Source organism: Alternaria metachromatica (genome assembly GCF_023757995.1).
Source record: "Alternaria metachromatica strain BMP 0045 chromosome Unknown scaffold_2, whole genome shotgun sequence".
In the NCBI taxonomy this organism is placed as follows: domain Eukaryota; kingdom Fungi; phylum Ascomycota; class Dothideomycetes; order Pleosporales; family Pleosporaceae; genus Alternaria; species Alternaria metachromatica.
Window position 1 is genome coordinate 2,382,217 of NW_026055493.1, and position 18,890 is coordinate 2,401,106.

Below are 18,890 nucleotides of genomic sequence, written 5' to 3' on the forward strand. Positions count from 1 at the left end.
CAACCCGTAACAGTCAAGTGCAGCAAGTTCCACGTAACAGTGTCGCAGAAGGGTCTGGAGTCTGGAGGTAGTCAGGCAGTACTTTGCGGGGTTAGGTAGTCAGTGATCCCAAAAAGCAATCATGGTATCAACGGGCGACGGCACATCCTGGGTACTAGAGATCTGATAAGCTCTAGCGTCAGTAGGTCACGTCACGTGACGACTTTAGAATTTCTGTTCGATATCGTCATGCTAGCGAACGCGACCCAACATCGCCCTCCAACCGTTTACTGCCATTTCCATCCCACCTTGTGCAAGCTCTCCCACACCGTAGGGAGTTTTTAGTTTGACCTCGGCACATATTTTCGCCATGGCCACTCCGCTGCAATTCAACCCAGCGCAGGAACAAGCTGTCGCCGACATCCTATCACGCCCTCGCGCCGCCAACACCGGTCCATTCGCACAATTCCTAAATGTATACGATGCGTTCCAAGAGCGGAGAGAGGCATTGGGCCTCAGCAACCCGGGCACAGTCGAGAACATTGCGAGAGAGGTCCAGCGCGATGTCTTCCTGAACAACTCCAGCTTCTCGGGCCTGCGCGCCGAGCTCACCAAAGCCTTCAGCGCCGCTCCTCTATTCCAGGTTGCGCACTCGTTGTCTATGGGATCGCAGGTCATGCCACCATACTCATACATGGTTCTCTATGGATCACCACGGGTTTGTCGCTCAGATCGTCGGCAGCCTTCTCACGCTGACTTTTCAAGGTGTTCATGCAAGGAAACCTCGACAACGAGCTTGCTTTCTCCGGTCGCTTCAACTGGCGCTGGACGTCAGCATTCGTTTCCAAGGCCGCCGTCCAGCTCACATCACAAGGCAACATGGTGTCGCTCGAGAACGACTACACTGGCGCCGACTTCTCCGCTTCGCTGAAAGCTGTCAACCCCTCCATACTCGATGGTGGTATCACCGGCATGCTCATGGCCAGCTACCTCCAGGCCGTCACCCCCAAGCTCTCGCTCGGTATCGATGCATTCTGGACCCGCCCCGCTATGGCATACCCACCAGAGCTGAACGTCTCGTATGCGGCACGCTACAGGGCTGTCGACTGGATGGCGTGCGGTCAGATCATTCCCGACCGTGGCGTATTGGAGGCTTCATACTGGCGCAGGCTTACAGACAAGGTTGAGACGGGTATCAACTGCAACCTCGCATTCGCTGGAATTGGCCCCGGAGGACCCATGGCCGGACCACAGAAGGAGGGCAATGTCACAATTGGTGCCAAGTACGATTTCCGCCAATCGTCGTACAGGGCGCAGATCGACAACCAGGGCAAGGTCTCGTGTTTGTTGGAGAAGATGATTGCGCCGCCAATCCGCGTAACCTTCTCAGGCGAAATCGACCACAAGAGCGTAAGTCTCGCCAATTCCCAGTCTCATAGCAAATACTGACAAACTCGTAGAATGCCGCCAAGCTTGGTCTGGCCGTTGCGATAGAAGCCGCCGACGAGGCCGTCATGGAACAGCAAGAACAACAGGGCGTCGCAATGTCAGCCGGCTCGATCCCCTTCTAAACGCCTCTCCACACACCCATGTATCGACTATAATACCATGACTCTTCTCTTTGCTGTATTACCACCTTTCTTGGAGCGAGCGTCGTCTGCAAACCCAGCGTCCCCGCTTTCCTGGTCTATCCCACTATCTGCGGAATGATCGCGGTAGTGCATGCGCGCGGCTGGGGTGATTTATGAATGTAAAAGGCGTAACGTTGACATCTGATGGGATACGAGCTTTGGTAGACCGGGATCTCGCGAAGCATCTATGTCGCCAGACGTTTGCATGTCGACATGAGACGATGTATTTGTACATATAGTAGCATAGCCAGTGGGCACAAAAAATGAAATATACAGAAACAACTGGGGTTTTTGCAAGATGAATATGTGACGCAATACATTATCGTGGAGTCGAGAAATATAGTACAGATCGTGACGGCGTAAAACTCTCGCCGCTGTATGTACAGGTTCAGCCCGTTCCATGCACCGTCATCCTAATAAAACAGATGTGAAGAGCCCAACGTTTTTAATGTTTGAGTCGCTTTCAGTCGAAACGCCAAATCGAAATTTTTGTCGTCTACAAAGCAGGCTTTGCGCCTGTTGGCTGTCCAGGTACGGGCGCACCGGGAGCCATGAACTGTCAAAAGTTAGTAAGATGTTGCAAAGCGCTCGTCGTGGAACTGCTTCACGTACCTCGTTTTGCGCCCTCTGTGCCTGCAGCTCAGCCCTCTCCTGTTCAACAATCATCTGCTCCTCGCTGTACGCCAATGCCCATGGCACACCAAGCAGCAGCGCACTTGTGCTTACTACCCAGAGAGTCTTGCCGCCCATGTTCAGACCACTCTTGAACCATGAAGTGATTGTGTTGGCTTTTGAAGAGACGGATCGGCGTGTGCTGGCGGGGATCATGTCTTGTAGGGCAATGATGCGGTCGTAGAGGGTCTCGTCGGGTGTTACGGAGTGGATGGAGGATGTGTCTGACTCTGCAGTTGTACATTTAGTATTCGAATATATGTGGTATGCTCACTTCTATGCGCCAGGCGCATCTAAGGAGCGGTTTGCAGTATCGTACCTGAGTCGGTGTCCCACTCATCGTCGTCATGCGGGCCTTCCTGCTCGCGCACAAACTCCTCATCCATGACCTCTTCGAGCTTGACCATTTTGGCGGTTGTTCGGGAGTGCGATTGGTGTGGTTAGGGTATAAGGCGTTAGCGACAGATGTAAGTCGGAATGGGTTGGTGGTGTTGGGCCTCGAGCTGCTGGTGACGATGATTGCCCTACTATCAAAAAGTTAGCACAATCTGTGATGACATAAGGGCCACTAGCGCCGCCGCACGTGCTTTGGGCAGGCCTTGGAACATTACACCTGCAATTGCTCTCAACCACGCCTAAACCCCTTTCACGCATTCTCCCACCTCGTTCGTTTCTTTTAGCACGGAAATCTGGTCGTCGTGTTCACTTTATGCATACAACTCGAGCGACAGCCATGACGAGGCTGGGGACTGAGAGCGCCAACGCTTCATCATTACAGGCACATCGCCGCTGCCTGTGGAACGATCAACTGTGTCTTGAGAACCTCAAATCATGATGTTATTTTCCAGCAATAAGCGTTGAAAATCGTCTTCAAATTGGTGAACAAGGCGCAAGTACTGGCTACCGAGGACGCCTGTTGACCCTGGACCATGACTCCACGTAGACATTACCCCTCCAAGGGTCTTTCATTACCCATCGACTGACGCCCTACCAAAGTATTGTCTGAGAGCCAGAGTTATGTGTCTTTCCGTCGTCGTTGTCGCTCACGACAACGAAATCAGCATCTACAATGCCCACGCCAGACGCCCATCGCATGACAGCAAGGACGCCCACCATGCACGTCTCCTTATCCAGATTCTTGACAGAGTACAAGAACAACTGCTGGCCCCCAACAATGAAGCGCAGAAAGAAGGCCAATCAGCTCGCAGAGTCCATCGAGATTCGGAACGCCAGTACCTCTCACATATACCGCTTGCCCCCTGAACTCGTACTCGATATTGCAGAACGGATGCAACCTAGCGACAAGTATTGCCTGCGGCTCGCGTGTCGCCGATACGCCTTGCTCTTGCACGACGTGCAAAATGTTGACCTAGAGGTGCACGAACGGGAGGTGTTGAAGGAAAGACTTGCGAGGGACGTTGAAAACGAGCGATACTTTAAGCTGGCCGAGGAAGAAAGACAAGCCGAGCTCCTCTGCTCAGCCTGTCACGCAACTCATCCGAAGCGGATGTTCACTGCAGCGGAAATGCTGCGATCCCCTCACATACGAAGATGCCATGGTGCAAATCTTGCTTTTCGTATCTGTTCTCACTATTATCTCACGTACGACCAGCTGAAATCACGCATGTCGGATTGGAGATTTGAACAAAGTTGGTATTGTTGCACTCGATTACAGAATCTTGCAGACGACACCTGGAGGGTTAGTGGTCACCCATCATGGGCCATTATTGCCGGCACTGGCGACTTGAGCATAATCGATATCCAACAGCACTTGAAGCAACTAGCTCAGCCCCTGTGTCCACATCTCCGCACGGATGGCATCTATGTCCAGCAAAGTCTACAGAAAAGTGACCGGCGACTTCAAAAGATTCCGTACAAGGAGTCGAGACTCCCTGCGCACACGGTGTACACCAGTTTCATAAGATGCTTCGTAGAGAACTGCGAAACTACCCTTATGGTTTGTTCTCATGAGAGAATTATCTCGACATAGTAAGTCTCTCTGTGCGAACTGCATGTGAGGCCTACGCTGATTTCGTACATCTACGTTTAGTCTTACCCGTAACCTTGGCAGTCTGTCGGTCCCATCCGATCCCCGGTGGTGCGCTCAACTCGAAGACCGAACAATCTAGACGAAGCACTGTAACCTAAGAAATTGCGGCTTTCAAGGTTGATGTCAACCAAAGGGCGCTACATAGTCATGGAATCGAGGATGGACCAGACGCGGCACGCGCCCCACATCTGTAGGGTTACACAACACCAAGTGTAAGGTGACGCCAAGAGTCTCACGAAACATGATCACACCTGGCGACAACGAACTTCGACCTTCACCGGAGCTTCACCCTGTTGTACATAGCAGCACCAACGCCATCACCTGCTCGCCGGCCTGTCGATTGCCCGGGCTTATTGGTCACCGTCAATTTACATTCAATGCTCTGTAAACCCTCTGCGCTTCACCTAAAGATGGATGCACGAAGTCAGTGTTTGTCTCACATGCAGTTCGTACATCGGCAATTACTCACTGACAGCTCATCGTCGGCCCGCTTGCGGTTATAAGCCGGCGAAAGATAGCTAAACAGCGGCTCATCGCACCAACAACCACAATTAGAACCTACTGATAGTCTTAATAAAAAATTCGCTCCTTTAAGGCGCGCCGCCATGATGCGCAATCCTCTCAGAGTACTGCGAAATCCGCTGAAGGATGGCATCTATCTAACCCGGGGGCAATCCCGCTGGCTACAGTGAAGGGCTAACTATAAGCGAGCAATCGTCTACAGGTCCGAGAGCGCCACAGGCCGCTTTACACCGGAGTAGATCCGAGATCGACCAACGACCTATATAAATAGCTATCTAACCACTTAGTCCTCGTGAGTATAATTCTAGTCTAGCATCAACAATGGGCAACCAACCCTCCGTTCCTCAGCCAGGCACTAAGTTCCAAGTAATCGGTGCTGGCCTCTCACGCACCGGAACTTCCTCCTTCAGCGAAGCATTGAGCATCTTGCTCAACGGGCCTGTCTACCACGCTGGTACGCAGGCTACTCTGGGCGCCGAGAAAGAGATCAAACCGTTGATGAAGATACTTGATCATTCGCCACCGAAGTCGCCCTCCGAGAAACAGCTTCTCCACAATCTACTGAAGCAGCGCTTGGACGGCTATGCGGCAGCCACCGACATCCCATTCAACGTGCTGGTAGAAGAGCTAGTCGAAGTTTATCCTGATGCGCTGGTCATATGCACGACTCGGGATCCAGATGCGTGGGTGAAGAGCATAGGAGTCATAACAAACGCAACGACATTGTGGTTTTTACGTTTTGTACTCTTTCCTCTCCCAGGCATGCGCCACTTTGTCGACTACACAAACGGCCTGAGGAAGCAATGGATCAAGGTGTATGGAACGCATGATGGGGTCTCCACCCGAGACTACGAGGCGCACATCGCTTATTTGAGGAGGGTGGTGCCCGAGGAAAAACTGTTCTTCTTCGATGTTAAGGAGGGTTGGGAGCCGCTATGTAAGGCGCTGGGGAAGGAGGTGCCGAAGGATATTCCGTTCCCGAGAATCAACGACGGAGAAGCGATCGACAGATTGGCTAAAAAGATGATCAACAAGGGTCTGATGAGATGGCTGGCTATCTCTGCTATGGTGGGAGCTGCTATCGTTCCCTACTACTTTTTGAAGCGGTAGAAAGACTTGGTGTTTCTGGTGCTCTTGTTATGTCTACAGCATCTTCTTGGTCTATCTTCCATACAGCAGGGCTGGCGTGATCATGGTGAGCAGGAGTTTCTAGTATGCTAGATTTGAAGATCTTTCTAAAAACTCATACAGGAAACCTATCGTCCTTGTTGAAGGCCGAGTAGTGGGAAGAGACGGACTGTACGGGACTGATCTTCGTATAAACGCGCTGCGCGTCCGCCTGTAGGTTTACTGCGGACTGGTCTCCGTCGAGAATAGCCTACCTGCCACACGCGCAAATGATGCAATCTTCCTCCACTACCGGTGTACTAGTGCGCGCGGGGGCTTCGTGCGTGGATGACTTGGCATACTAACTCGCAGCACGGGCGGCCTTGATTGCATGTGTGTCTGTGTCATGAATTGGTGTTCGGGAGATCTCCAACAGGGATGGCAATCCCGTCGCATCCATTCTGTCACCAACTCAGGTAGGAATATCACGATGGCGCAATAACGATCCGTTGCAGGGTCACTCAGCATGCGTCACCCAAAATGCCGAAACGAATTACTGTGGCACCTACCTAGGTAGTGATGCAACTCTATCGACGGCGTCATAAAGCCACAAGATGTTAGCTGCTCTTGGCGCGTCGGGTATTTTATGATATCAGATCGGCAGAATTCCTTGTGGCGCTCCCCTTCATTACCTCCACTGCGCCTTCAGTATTTGCTATGCTACCTCTCCAACCTCCCGATATCAACCTCGTACTCCCCACATATTGATCCACATCACAGTATCGAAATGTTTGGCGGTCATACCTGCCGATGTCACAGATGACAACGGACGAAGAAGAACACCGACGCAACGTTGATGATGTAGTCAAGGTCTATTCGCCTTCGGGTACAGTGGCCCTTAGTTGCTGATATTCCTCTGGCTTGATTGGCTCGCCCGAAAGCTACACCATCTGGTAGCATTCCATCATACACTACGGACTACCTAACGGCAAACTCAAACCTCTGACAACGAAACAATTTGCTCTAACACGGTCCGAAAGCTAGTATAGCTATGGACGTACACAAACATATAAGGCCCTCGCTTGACCGTCCGTAGCATCAAGTGAACGACAAACAAGTCGTAGCCAACAGTTCATCGATCCTCAAGTTCAAGTTAAAGCTATACATCAAGATATCAAGATGCTAGCCAAGCGCATTCTCCCAGTAGCTTTGCTTTCCATGCTCGCAGCGTCTTCTCCGGTTGCAGTCGAACGAGCCACCAAGGACTCTGCCCCTCTCCTGACTGCCATTTCAAATGACCCAGACCTTTCCGTCTTCTACAGCCTCATCAAGAGCACGGGTGGTAGCAGCGGCATTCCTGGTCCGCAATTTGAAGAGCGCTTCAACAATCTCACTGATGGACGCAAGTACACAGCATTTGCACCCGTCAACTCGGTAAGCAATGATACCGAATGCTGCCTTGCCTTCTGGATTGCTGACCTGTACAGGCTTTCAAGAACCTACCCCAAGAACTAAGCACAGCTTTGACGGCACCGACATCGTATCCACTACTCGAGTTTATCCTGCGAAGCCACATCGCACAAGGATCGATCACTACGGAAGATGTCAAGACTTCGGGCAAGTCTGTCACAGCCATCGAAGGCACACCTCTTTCGTTCAGCTCGGCGGGAGAGACCGTCTCAGTCAACAAGCAAGCCAACCTAGTTTCCGAGTCGAGAACCGAGGTCGGAAACGGAGCCATCTTCAAAATCACATCATTCCTCGATTCCTTCGCTGGACTCTACGGGGCTGACAGTCTCAACAACACTACATCTACCGCATACCCAGCGTCTCAGAACGAAGGCTCCATTGCATCAGCCCTAGCTTCCCAGAAAGACCTATCGACATACGTAGAGCTCCTAAACGCGACATCCCCAGACTTCGTCTACCTTCTCGACGGATCTCTCGGTCAAGGCAAGAACCTCTCCATCTTCGCCCCAAGCAACGAGGCACTCGCGGCTCTCGGACAAAGCGCAAAGGTTCTTCAACCCAGTAACAACGCGCTGTCTTCTTATTTGCTCAAGTACCCTTGCATCGACACGACATCGACCGGCCAGGAGAAGTCCATCGTTGGATTCCCCGCGACCGTCCGAAGGGACAGCAAAGGCGCTATCACGAGCGTCAACAACGCTGCTGTCAAGAGCGAAGCATACTGTGTCCCTGGTGCATGCATCTACACCGTCGACAAGTGGTTGGACCCTATGTTCGGGGCTCTCAGTTCCGGAAATTTTTCGGCTTCATCTTCAGGAGGGCCAGGCCTTGTTGAACACAGCGGCAGCAACGGTGCTTCGCATTGCTGTTAGTTATTATGCTATTTCTAACGTGTGAATGAACCGAGCTTGGGATTACTTCCTTCTCAACGGATATGGGCAGTTTTGTCGAGATTCAACTCTCTGCGTTTCTATCTATATGTATTGTAGTATGTAAGCGTTCTAGGTATACGAATTGACTTGTTTTTTTATGTATTTTTTATACCAGTATTAAGGTCAACGTCGCTTCCCCACACCTTTCAGCATGTAAGTCATCCTTACTCTTCGGGCCATACCGTTCGGGACGATGGCACCCCCCGAAATTCTGCAGATTTTTGTCGAGCAACACGGACTTCCGTTCGTCGCGACGGGAGTCGACTGCCGTCGTTTCTACATTTTTCGGCTTCATCGACGTCATGATACGTGCTCGGTTGAATTTGTCGTTTGAAACTACCCTCAATCTAGTTGTGACTGACCTCAGACACCTTCATGCACCGTTTTGACAGCCGGTCATTGAAAAGAACGGCCGAAGTCCACTCGGGGGCTTTTGTCTTTGTCTTGCTATAAGAGGACGAGAAGGAGGATCATGCCCCAGTGCCATCGCTTCATTTGAGATACACAATGGTCCCCAGGTAATTCTGATATTTCGCACACTTCATTGGGTCTTCTTGCACTGCTCCAACCCCATCGCGTAGTTATATCATTGCGCGCAGTCTTCTTGGGCGCATCTTTCAAGTTCCACGAGGTATCTGTATGAGACACGCGAAAGTGTGCTTTCGGACATGGCAGCATTGACGCGTGGCACAATTTTAAAATTGCACTTCGTCGGCACCAAATAGATTGTACCAAGACCGAACACACAACAGCAATCAACATGGACACTAGATGCATGTTCGCAGTTAGAAGGCAACGTCTGAAACGCCGAACAAAGTCGATTGCACAGTACTATCAAGTGTATGGGGTATACACCATGCGAGCCTAACTAAAAGACAAATGCTACAAAGAAAGGAAGGCTCGTAAGCCAGATAACCCATACATCAGACATATCCATGCCGTGTAAATATCCGTATAAACGCCAGTGAGATGTGAATATTGCCACCTCGTTCAATCCCAAACGCCAGTCTCATCGCATGGGAAGTCATAGATACAAACCCTCAGTCATCCTTGACACTCGCACTAGCATACCCATCATCCACGTCCGCGTCATCCTTCTTCTTGCTCTCGGCCAGTCCAACTAGCATCTTGCTAGCGTCGAGACAACTGCTTATGATCTTGCTCCGAACCTTGTTGGTCAGGCCACTTCTCCTGCCTGTTTCGTGACCGATCCACATGCGAAGGGAACTTGCAGTCCTCTCTAGACCACAGCTAGTTTCCTTCTTCAGCGTGTCGTCTGCCATGAACTGCGTAAGAACCTTGTGAGCAGCAACGAAGCTGAGCAGTGTGGTTGTGCATTCGGGGAGGTAGGTGTTGTTGATGACGAAGATGGCGCGGCGGCGGGCTTCGGGATTCGAAGAAGCGGCCAGCGAGAGGCATTTGGCCAAAGTGAGGCCCTTCCGCACGTCGACTGCAACGAAGCCGTTACCGACAACGTTGATGAAGCCGGCATCAGCAGGCTTAGGTGACGATGGAAGGGCTTCGAGTGCTGCTGCGATGCGAGTGTTTCGGTCTTCGTCGAGTACAACAGCTTGAGCAACTAGCGCACGGAGCTGAGCTTGTGAGTTCGGCGGGGCAGCGCGGAGAGCGAGTGCTAGATCCGAGACGATATTGTCCTTGGATGAGCTGTTCTTTGCACCAAGTGTGGCTGCGAGTCCCTTGTTCAAAACAAGGCTAGAGTACCAGGCCGCAAGCGCATCCAATGGAGAGCAGATGGCAAAGTCCTCGACAACAGCGTCCATGGAGGTGTCTACGGTTGTCTGTTCTGCGCTTGGCCTGTTCCAAGCCAGGTTGTATGCGCGCTGCACAACTGCAGGAACAAGTACCTCATCGCATTCCCTCTCGATAAGTGCTGCCAGATGTTCTGGCAATGGCACAGCTTCATTGTTCTGCTTCGACATGTTGGTGGCGATGCGGTGCTCGCTCCGTGCCATGTTCCAGTAGCTTCGGGCCAGTTTCGCACTCAGCTCGTTGAGCATCCACCACGAGCCATGACCTGCGTTCCCAAGCTCCCAAAGCACAATCCGGATATGCAGGGCCTTGAGCATGAGTCTCGCGGGCGTATCGGGCAAGGTACCGGAAGCAATCAAAGTAAGCACCAGACGGCTCGTGCTGATCTCAGCGTCACCGCCTGTGAGCTGCGCATCCAATGCGATCTCCCAAGCTTTGACACGAGCGGCTTCTTGTTCCTTGGTAATACCGGTGAGATAGGCGTATCCTTCCCATCCAATGAGCCTTCGCATGCTGAGCTTGAGGGTCTTGAGGCCCAGAGCAGCGAGCTCGAGGATGAAGTTGTGTTGAGGTACCCAGACTGTTTGGATTGCAGTGAGCCATGCCTTTCGACGTACTTCGACCGGTGAAGCCAGTGATGGCGCGGGTGTCAACAGAACTGCGGGCGGCGACTTCCTCTTCGGTTTCGATTTGAAGTCGAGCAGTGGCGCAACGAGGTAGAAGAAGGCGGCAAATACCAACAGCAGCTTGGCTAGAGGGATCTGAGCTGTGGAGACACCTAGGGAGACGCGAGGGGCAAGAATTCCGACCAGATTGACGGGCAGGGCGAATAGACCGCGTCCGGCTGGCTCTTCTTGTGACTGCTCGCGCTCTGCAAGTCCTTCCAGTATCATGAGACCAGCAAGAGATCCGACCATGAGCTTGCCCATCATAGCACCGTTACGTCGTCCGTTGACCATAGGTGCGCCCACTGCTGGGCGACCGCCATAGCCGGGAGGATATGCGTGTGCATAGTGCTGTTGCGGTGGGATGCCGCGCTGGAGGGCGCTGATGTTCTCTGGGACGGGTATCATTCCTTGTGGTGGTCCTGACATGGGCATACTGTGTGTCGGCGTGAAAGGATCCTTGTGGAATCTTGAACCATCTGGCGTGCTGACAGTGCCGTGCAGTGTTATGGGACCCGAAATGGCCATCTTTTCGTAGCTCTCGACCCTGCCCTTCATAGTGTTGAGCTCATCTTGTAGACGCTTATTACGCTTTTCGAGGTGTCGGATGTACTCAGTGGCTTTGGAAAGGACGGTTGCTTTGTTGAGCTTGTGTGCGGGCGTGAGACCTTCAAGGTCCTCAGGGTCGTCGTCTTCTTCTGTACCGTTCGGCCGCGACATGACGCGAAGACTTGGGACGCCTGCAATGTCAATCAGCTAGTGTCAACTGCGCATGGAGAAATGACTTACTATCGCGAAGAGCAGCAATCTTGTCGTTGAGGTTCGTCCGATAGCGCTTCTCGATCATGTTGTGGGCGGTCTTCTTGGGCGGGCCGCCCTTCTTGCTCGACGGGGCATCGTCGTCGAGCTCCTCCGAGTCGGCCAGTGACTTTCTCTTGCGCGCATTGTTCGTCGCAGGCTCTGGTGATGAATGCGACGAGGTCGAGCTGGCTCGTCCGTTGGTCAGCGAGGTGGGACTGTGGTGGAGGCTGGGCGTGGAGGCGGGCGGTGCGACAAAGCCAGTTTGGTCGAACTGCGTGGGGGAGAAGAGGGTGTTTTCAGCCAGCTGCTGTTGTTGCTGCTGCCATTGCTGGGAGGTGTAGTAGGCGTGCTGCTGCTGCATCTCAGCCGTCAGTGGAGAGCTCAGGTCAGCGCTGTTGAAGTCAAAGGCCGGCGGCATGTCAGCGCCCTGGCCAAAGGTGAAGGGGACGCCATGGGATTGCGCGAACATGGGGGCGGTAGTCGGCACGGTGTTGGATTGCAGCGATTGGGACTGTTGGTGAGGAAGGAGATGGGGCGGAGAAGTTTGCTGATCCGGGCTGAGATATGCGGCAGGCCCCTGCGGATTCGCGGGCTTGGGGTCGACGTTCTGGGAGTTCTGAGACGCGTGCGCGGGATCGTACTGCATCCATTCGTTCCAGTTGGTCATGTCGTCAGCGGGCGCGGTGAGGGGCATGTCGTCGCCGGCGGTGGTGAGCCACGGTCCGCGCATGTTGGCGAAGGGGAAGTCGCTGGACAGCATGGGATCCTCCATCTGGGGCGTGGGTCGCTTGGCCTCGGGAGGCGACGGGTGGATGGGCGGGGGACTTGGAGGCAGGCGGAAGTCGTCAAACACACAGTAGGGGCCGACCTGGATGGTGCAAGGCCATGTTAGCAGAGACTCGAGACATGCAAAAGTGCAAAAGCATTGCGTCACGCACGGCGATTCGCTCCAGCTCCAGCCCATCGTCGGGGCTGCCGTACGGGTCAGAAGCCATTAGGACGGCGTCGGGCTGCTAGCTGCGACAAAGCGACGGCGACGGCGGCGACAGACGGCGAACAAGAGGGACAGTATAGTGTATACAGAGGACGGGTCTGGTAGAGAAAGAGAGGGCTCCGCCTTACCAGCTACTACATGCACATGGAAATCATGCCACTCCTTCGCGGGCTCACGACGCGACTGCGGGCGGCAGATCGGACGGGCTGCCTCTGCCTCAGTGTGCGCCGGGATTTGCTGCACTACCGTGAAAGCGAATGGCCTGCAGGAAGCGTGCGACGGGGCCGGGGCTGTGATTGTTTGCGCGTGTCGATGGGTGTTGGGGTGGTTCGACAAGTCGTATGATCTTGCTCGAGTCGACGGGGGCTAGCCGCAAGCCTCACCGAACAGGCAAGGTCTGGAGATCGCGGTACTGTCTTCCGTGCAACCACGCGCTGCCTGGGTCGTGTCGCGTCGCTCGCCGATTATCGTGTGCGCCAGAAGGGTACGAGGAATGGCCGCGAAAAGTACTTTTGTGGGAGTGAGGTTTGCAGCTCAGTCTCAATCGTGGACCGTCGTGAGCCGCGTTGGGTTGCGCAACCACGAACCCCTGTCCCAGCCGCATGACTCCTGCTGCACCTCATCAAAGTTTCCGCCCTCGCTAATTGCCTCTTGCATCTCAGCTGTCGTCGGAAAAATCTGGTGCCGTCAAAGATTTGGTTCCATCGGATTGTTGTGACATGTGGCAGATCTGAGATGACAGATGGGCCCTGGACGATCTCCCGCTTCTGTGGCGCGTCCATGTCTCCGCCATGCACTACCGTACCGTGGTAGTAGCGCCAACGGACAGCTGCAGTATCTAGATCGTCGACCCTCGCTACCGCAGCCGAACTTCATGAACGCACACATTCGACTGTGATTCTGGAACAATTCTCCCTGAGAGACAAAGCCACGACCCAGACATGCCCTTGTTCCAAGTCCTAGTCATAGTAGTATCTTTCCCAGCGTACCCAAGTGGCGAAACAGTGAGCTGTCCTGATGTCACCTTCTTATATCTCGAAGAGGTACACGGCGAAGAATAACCTCATCTCTTCTATCAGAACTGGCCGCTCATGCAAGAGGCTGTTTTTTTGTCGAGCTTGATGCATGCGCTCGCTCCCTATTCACAATTAGCATTACTACCTCTGCGTCTATTTCCGATTACTGATATATTACACCTTTTTTGCCTCCTGACAAACTTCAACCGGAATTTGTTGAGATCAAAATGAGATCATCCATCAATACGGTAATATTGAAATGATCAAGATCACAATGTGTATGCGTCTATCTCCATCCCGAACTGACCTCGGTATCCGAGTGTGCATGCCATGCTTTTGCTACTTCGACGAAAATTTGGTCGGGGGTATTCTGCATGCGGTCTTCGCTACCATTTTGCGATCAGTATATGCGGAGAATGGGTCATGAAAAGTACCCATAATCGTGACGATCAATGGTGTGCGCTGTCAATACAAGTTTTGCAAAACGAAATCTTGTACATGTTGGCGTTCCAAGAATCTTCAGTCAGAGTCCTATCGAAAGACGAGAGATGCAGACTGCCATCAAGACATGTCAACAGCGCGGAGACGACAGAGGTAAACACCTACCACATCACTTCTTTGTCGGTGATAGCAACCTGGCGTTTACATGCAAGTAGTATGCCCGCGCATTCTTCGAATCAGTGCCATTATAGCCCTGTATTAGGCGTTTTGATGCCCTGCTGTACATCAACACTCTACTGTGAAAGCACTATGTTAGCGAGAAGTTCCCGTGAGATCTTAACAAAGGCGGGTCAGAAGACAGTGGATCAAGGAAGCCTTTTGAGACAGAACCGTCAGAGTCAAAGCAGACAGCAAGGAGCATGAGCTGTGACACTTATAGTAAGTGTCGGTGTTGAGGTATCCGGTGGAGAACAAGTGCTTCTCGACGTATGCATAGCAAGTGTACGCTGCATTAATCACTCATACCTGTCATGCCGTGTCATGCCTCATAGGCAAATGCGTAGGTGAGGATACTTTGTTCCGATTCATCCAATCGTTCACGTCGCCAGATGGTAACGGAGTAGTCACTGTTCTTAGCAAAGTCATTGTGGCAGTCCTTACATCAGTTCAGCGACAGTGACGTGTGGCCCACTGAGCTACATCAAGCTTACTTCGACTCGCCTCGTTTTCACACCCAGGTCGACCAGCATTTTTCTTGCCAGGCTATCAACCCAGACGTGAACAAGGCTGCAAGAGCAACCGAATTCCCCAGCAAGCCTAGATGACTCATCTAGGATACTTGCTCACGTGGGGAAGCAGCTTAGAGCTCACGATCTGCACTACCCTGTTTATCTACCCAGCCGCAAACGCAATCGAGCACTACTGACGTGGGGATCTCAGGAGAAGCGGCCAAGAGTTCCCTTTATCCAGCCAATATTGCCTAGCTTCAGAGCTGGTAGACGGTACTACGCTGATGGTAAAACATCTGAAGCTCCGGATGGGTCGTGTGCCGAATATGCAAGAGATGATCTGCCATCGCGGTAACAGCATGCCAGAGTGAAGCAGATTATCCACTGTCCGCATATCGATATGCCACGTCCTCACAAAAAGCACTGGCGTAAACTCACCGCCGTACCTGATTGTCGATCAATACAGGTGGGGAACACGACAATTGATACCCTAGAATGCGACCCTGTCACTTTGACGATTCTAGAACCCACAGCCACAGCAAAACGTATGTGCATGCGACGAAAAGCAACGTGAGCGGCAGGTTTTGTCGGATGTTAATCCGGTATGTAGTAGCGGTCCCAGGCACACGGAAAGTTTGAAGGTCGGAGCGGAGTTCGCAGGCGCCCACGGTACGTTTTAGTGACGGAGATAGACGTCAGGAGGCATGGCGTACCTGTTTTTCATCTCATGCTGAACTATCGAGTGTTGTACCTCGGCCTGGTGGCTCGTTGAATTGATACCTAGAGGATAGGCATCTTTCCCCTCGTGATGGGCTGCCACTTCTCGTTAGCAGCGACGGCCCATCCAGTATTCCGGTATACATCCAGGCTGCTGATCAGTATCTCCGCCATTTCTCTTTGGGCAGACATCCACTTTGAGTGATGCAACAGGGACCAGCATGGGGCCGCATTTGGCCGTCCATCTTCGGCCTGATGCGTCGGTGACCGCATATCCACAACATCAAGGAGACGAGCGGGTTTGTCTAGGTATGTAGCCTCGACCTAGCGAATCGCGGAGGCTTACCTACCCGGTTATAGCGGGTGTAGCGTGGGATCGACGCGTTATCGCTAGCCATTAGACAATTTCGCAGTCCACCGTGTTCATCACGTGTAAATGGCAGAGGCTAGCCAGCCTTCTAATGCAGGGCAAGCCGAAACGCCCTAATAGCGTCTGGAGGTTTGCAGCGCCACGTCGTACGAGAGTCCACTCCGTAGGCGATTTTCGTGAAAAGCAAAGCCGGCGCGAACATCAATGGAGTATGGCCGCAAGCGCCTCGAACCCGAAAGGAATATTCTTCAATGCGCTGGCGACGTGGCTTTCACTGTGACTATGTCGTTAGTATATTCGAAGCTCAGGTGTTCCTACACCGGTGAAGAGAAGGGCAGCCGACTCGAGACACTAGCCCTCTACACATGCGAGGTCTCTTACCTATCGCATCTGATGGCGATGGCGTCGACATCATCCCGTTGTTTGCCGAGGCGCCCTCATGGCGCGAACTCGTCTGAGCTTGGCAGATGTAGTCAGAAACTCTATCCCACTTGATGATCTTGTGCCGCTTTAACGAGCGCTTATCTGGCTGCGCGTAAATTGGCTATTACCTCTCGTAGCGTAACGTGCCGAAAAGAGCGTTTCGTGACAAGCGTAGCGCTGCCTTCTAAACGTTAAATGCAAACTTGGGCCAGAAACGGCTCTGCACGAGGTGAGCTGTCGGCTTATGCTGATTTGCTCCTGTGCCGTCTTTCACACGGAGTAGTGGCAGCCAACATTGTCGAAAGCGGCGAATGATCTGTGGTGGAGCTGCCGCCGCGTGCCGACGCGGGAGGATCCAGAGATCTACGTCTCGCATTCGCATTCCAGTATCCGGGAATTCACCAGGTGAAGCGACAGGGTAATCTCGCATGAAGTGAGGCGTCGGGACCTTACCGTGGAAAGCTCAAGCAATTGAAGTGGCAGTTCACCAATGACAGTCAAACTGTGTTTGGGGGGCAAGGGCGTGCGTGGGTTTGATCTTACATTCCAGACCGATCTCTGACCGCGGGAGTAGATCGATGTCGTCATAGATCTGGCAGAACGAGCTGCTCGCATGCGAACGCAAGATCATCTGAAATGCGCAACCATGGCTTCCATGTCTGCGTTTCGCATGCTAGACCCTGTTGACATTTAGGGATCTAGAGCCAAGCCGCGATTCTCATGATAGCCGGTACACCAGAGCCACACCGTTGGACTGCTAGCAGCTGCAGTAGAGGTGTGCTACTGTACTTTGCTGTACATACAATGTCCACCTGTTCCGATTAGTCGAACTCCGCAGAATGATGACCTGAATCGGTCCTTCTCTTTGCAGATCCAGTTACTCCACACGAGGATTTTCTTCACGATGCGCACCTAGTAAGCTAGTCGCGTTGTAGAGTGCATCTGAGTGCGGCGGCAGTTGGCCAGCAAGATATCGTGAAAAGTCCCGAGCCGACTGTTGTCGCATTCCATTGGCGCCTGTTATGTCCTTTGTGAAGACTGCGGGCGGCTGCGGAAAAAACAACTCAGCAAGATCCTGGTAAGAATGCAGCCTGGTGGTAGTGTCAGGCTTACCAAAGGTATGTTGCTTTCTCGTTTGGCATAACCAGCCGCGCTCCTGCTCCTGCAGACCGAAAGCGACGCGCGACGCACGCGAAAAGCTCGTGCGTGACAGCGGAATCTCAGAGCATCGCTACGAACGTGCTCAGCCTGGAGGTCCGCGGCCTACAAATCTCCTGCCGTCCGACTGCAGGATCGCAACGCATCGTCGACAACCGTCAACAAAATAGGGTCTTCCGTAAATCGACATCCCTTTCGGCAATGGCTTCCCTAAAGTGGCCATGGGAAATGATCTTACGCGCCTATAGGCCCACTTCTCCATAAGATCTCCAATCAATACGAGAGATGGCCGGCTCTATATTTCGATCGACCATTGCTTGACGCAGGTCGCCAAAAAGAGGTTGAATATGCCATGCGGACCCTGAGAGAGCGGGACAAGAAACGTTTACTTTTTCCCGCGACGAGCCGAGCGAAAATCGCTACGCCTCGCGGACTCCTCAACCAGAATCATGGGCGTGGTGATCATGTCCTGGTTGGAGTAAAAGTCCGATGACGGACAACGCTCGAGCTTGAAGAAGAGAAGATTTCAAGACACAATTGGCAGCTTGCGTCAGGTGTCGTACGATGCGATACTTTTGATGCATCTGAACCGGCGTGCTGGGTGATGTACCATGTCGCTTAAGCATGAAACCGAATCGGCCAGCGCACATTAGACCGATTTGGGCCGATGTCCGCTAAGCCTGGATAACAGAATCGGATACATGCAGCTGCAGGTGCAGCAGACGAAAAGGGTGTGCCCGAAACAAGATCACGATCCCGCCGAGCCAGGGTAGATGATTGAGATCTCGAGTCAGCATAGAAATGCTATTGCAAGGATTAGGCTTAATATGTGTCGCATGTTCTGCCGGCTCCATTCGCTATCCAGCGTCAGACTTCGAGAAGCACCAATGCGTTTTCTGGGACATGCAGCATGTGCTTCTGGTAAGGATTCGCCTCACTAGTGGTGACTGACGGAGAGAGTAGCATGTGAATCACGCATGGACCATGTCGTCGCTTACCGATATTTACATGCGGACCAGTTTTGAGTCAACTTTTGCCGCGGGTAACAGACGGCCACATCGGCCACATGACTTGCTCGTCACGTTTTCGGCTTGACCGCAATCAAGAGTGGGATACTCTCTTTACAGAATCCGAAGAAGTACCATACAGCATGTCTGCCGTGATTGCTTTTCAGATTGTGAAACCAGTGACTTCTCAGCGTTGTCGCGAACGGAGGAGATGTGGGGCATCGCCTGTCAGATATGACACTGCGGGGCACACACTGCCACACAGCTAGGATGAGAGACCAATGAAGTCGATATACCGATACATTTTGCATGGTCAAATTCAGATGCTGAACCAAGTGCCGGACATGCAAGGGTAGGGTGTCTGCTTCCAACAGGAAAGACACAACTGGAACCTAAATTGCTGGGTCAGCAATGCCAGGTACATGTGGCTCACGCCG

The 18,890-nt window shown here is 52.8% G+C and overlaps 6 protein-coding genes across 6 annotated transcripts; 3 read left to right on the forward strand and 3 right to left on the reverse strand.

Annotated features, from left to right (window-relative positions):
• Positions 1–349: 349 nt before the first annotated feature.
• Positions 350–1,550, forward strand: J4E83_001612 (uncharacterized protein; the record flags this gene model as incomplete). Its single annotated transcript, XM_049328566.1, has 3 exons — positions 350–697; positions 745–1,389; positions 1,440–1,550. 3 exons carry the CDS (start codon positions 350–352, stop codon positions 1,548–1,550), a joined length of 1,104 nt encoding a protein of 367 aa, XP_049193084.1.
• Positions 1,551–2,106: 556 nt separating this feature from the next.
• J4E83_001613 (uncharacterized protein) lies at positions 2,107–2,689 on the reverse strand (the record flags this gene model as incomplete). Its single annotated transcript, XM_049328567.1, has 3 exons — positions 2,107–2,166; positions 2,223–2,512; positions 2,602–2,689. The coding sequence occupies 3 exons, from the start codon at positions 2,687–2,689 to the stop codon at positions 2,107–2,109; spliced, it is 438 nt and encodes a 145-aa protein (XP_049193085.1).
• A 2,486-nt stretch (positions 2,690–5,175) lies between these two features.
• Positions 5,176–5,964, forward strand: J4E83_001614 (uncharacterized protein; the record flags this gene model as incomplete). Its single annotated transcript, XM_049328568.1, has 1 exon — positions 5,176–5,964. The coding sequence occupies one exon, from the start codon at positions 5,176–5,178 to the stop codon at positions 5,962–5,964; it is 789 nt and encodes a 262-aa protein (XP_049193086.1).
• A 1,215-nt stretch (positions 5,965–7,179) lies between these two features.
• J4E83_001615 (uncharacterized protein) lies at positions 7,180–8,303 on the forward strand (the record flags this gene model as incomplete). The annotated part of the gene is made up of 2 exons (XM_049328569.1): positions 7,180–7,395; positions 7,449–8,303. 2 exons carry the CDS (start codon positions 7,180–7,182, stop codon positions 8,301–8,303), a joined length of 1,071 nt encoding a protein of 356 aa, XP_049193087.1.
• A 1,100-nt stretch (positions 8,304–9,403) lies between these two features.
• Positions 9,404–11,233, reverse strand: J4E83_001616 (uncharacterized protein; the record flags this gene model as incomplete). Its single annotated transcript, XM_049328570.1, has 2 exons — positions 9,404–11,180; positions 11,226–11,233. The coding sequence occupies 2 exons, from the start codon at positions 11,231–11,233 to the stop codon at positions 9,404–9,406; spliced, it is 1,785 nt and encodes a 594-aa protein (XP_049193088.1).
• Positions 11,234–11,546: 313 nt separating this feature from the next.
• On the reverse strand, positions 11,547–12,507 carry J4E83_001617 (uncharacterized protein; the record flags this gene model as incomplete). The annotated part of the gene is made up of 2 exons (XM_049328571.1): positions 11,547–12,467; positions 12,499–12,507. 2 exons carry the CDS (start codon positions 12,505–12,507, stop codon positions 11,547–11,549), a joined length of 930 nt encoding a protein of 309 aa, XP_049193089.1.
• Between the last annotated feature and the right edge of the window lie 6,383 nt (positions 12,508–18,890).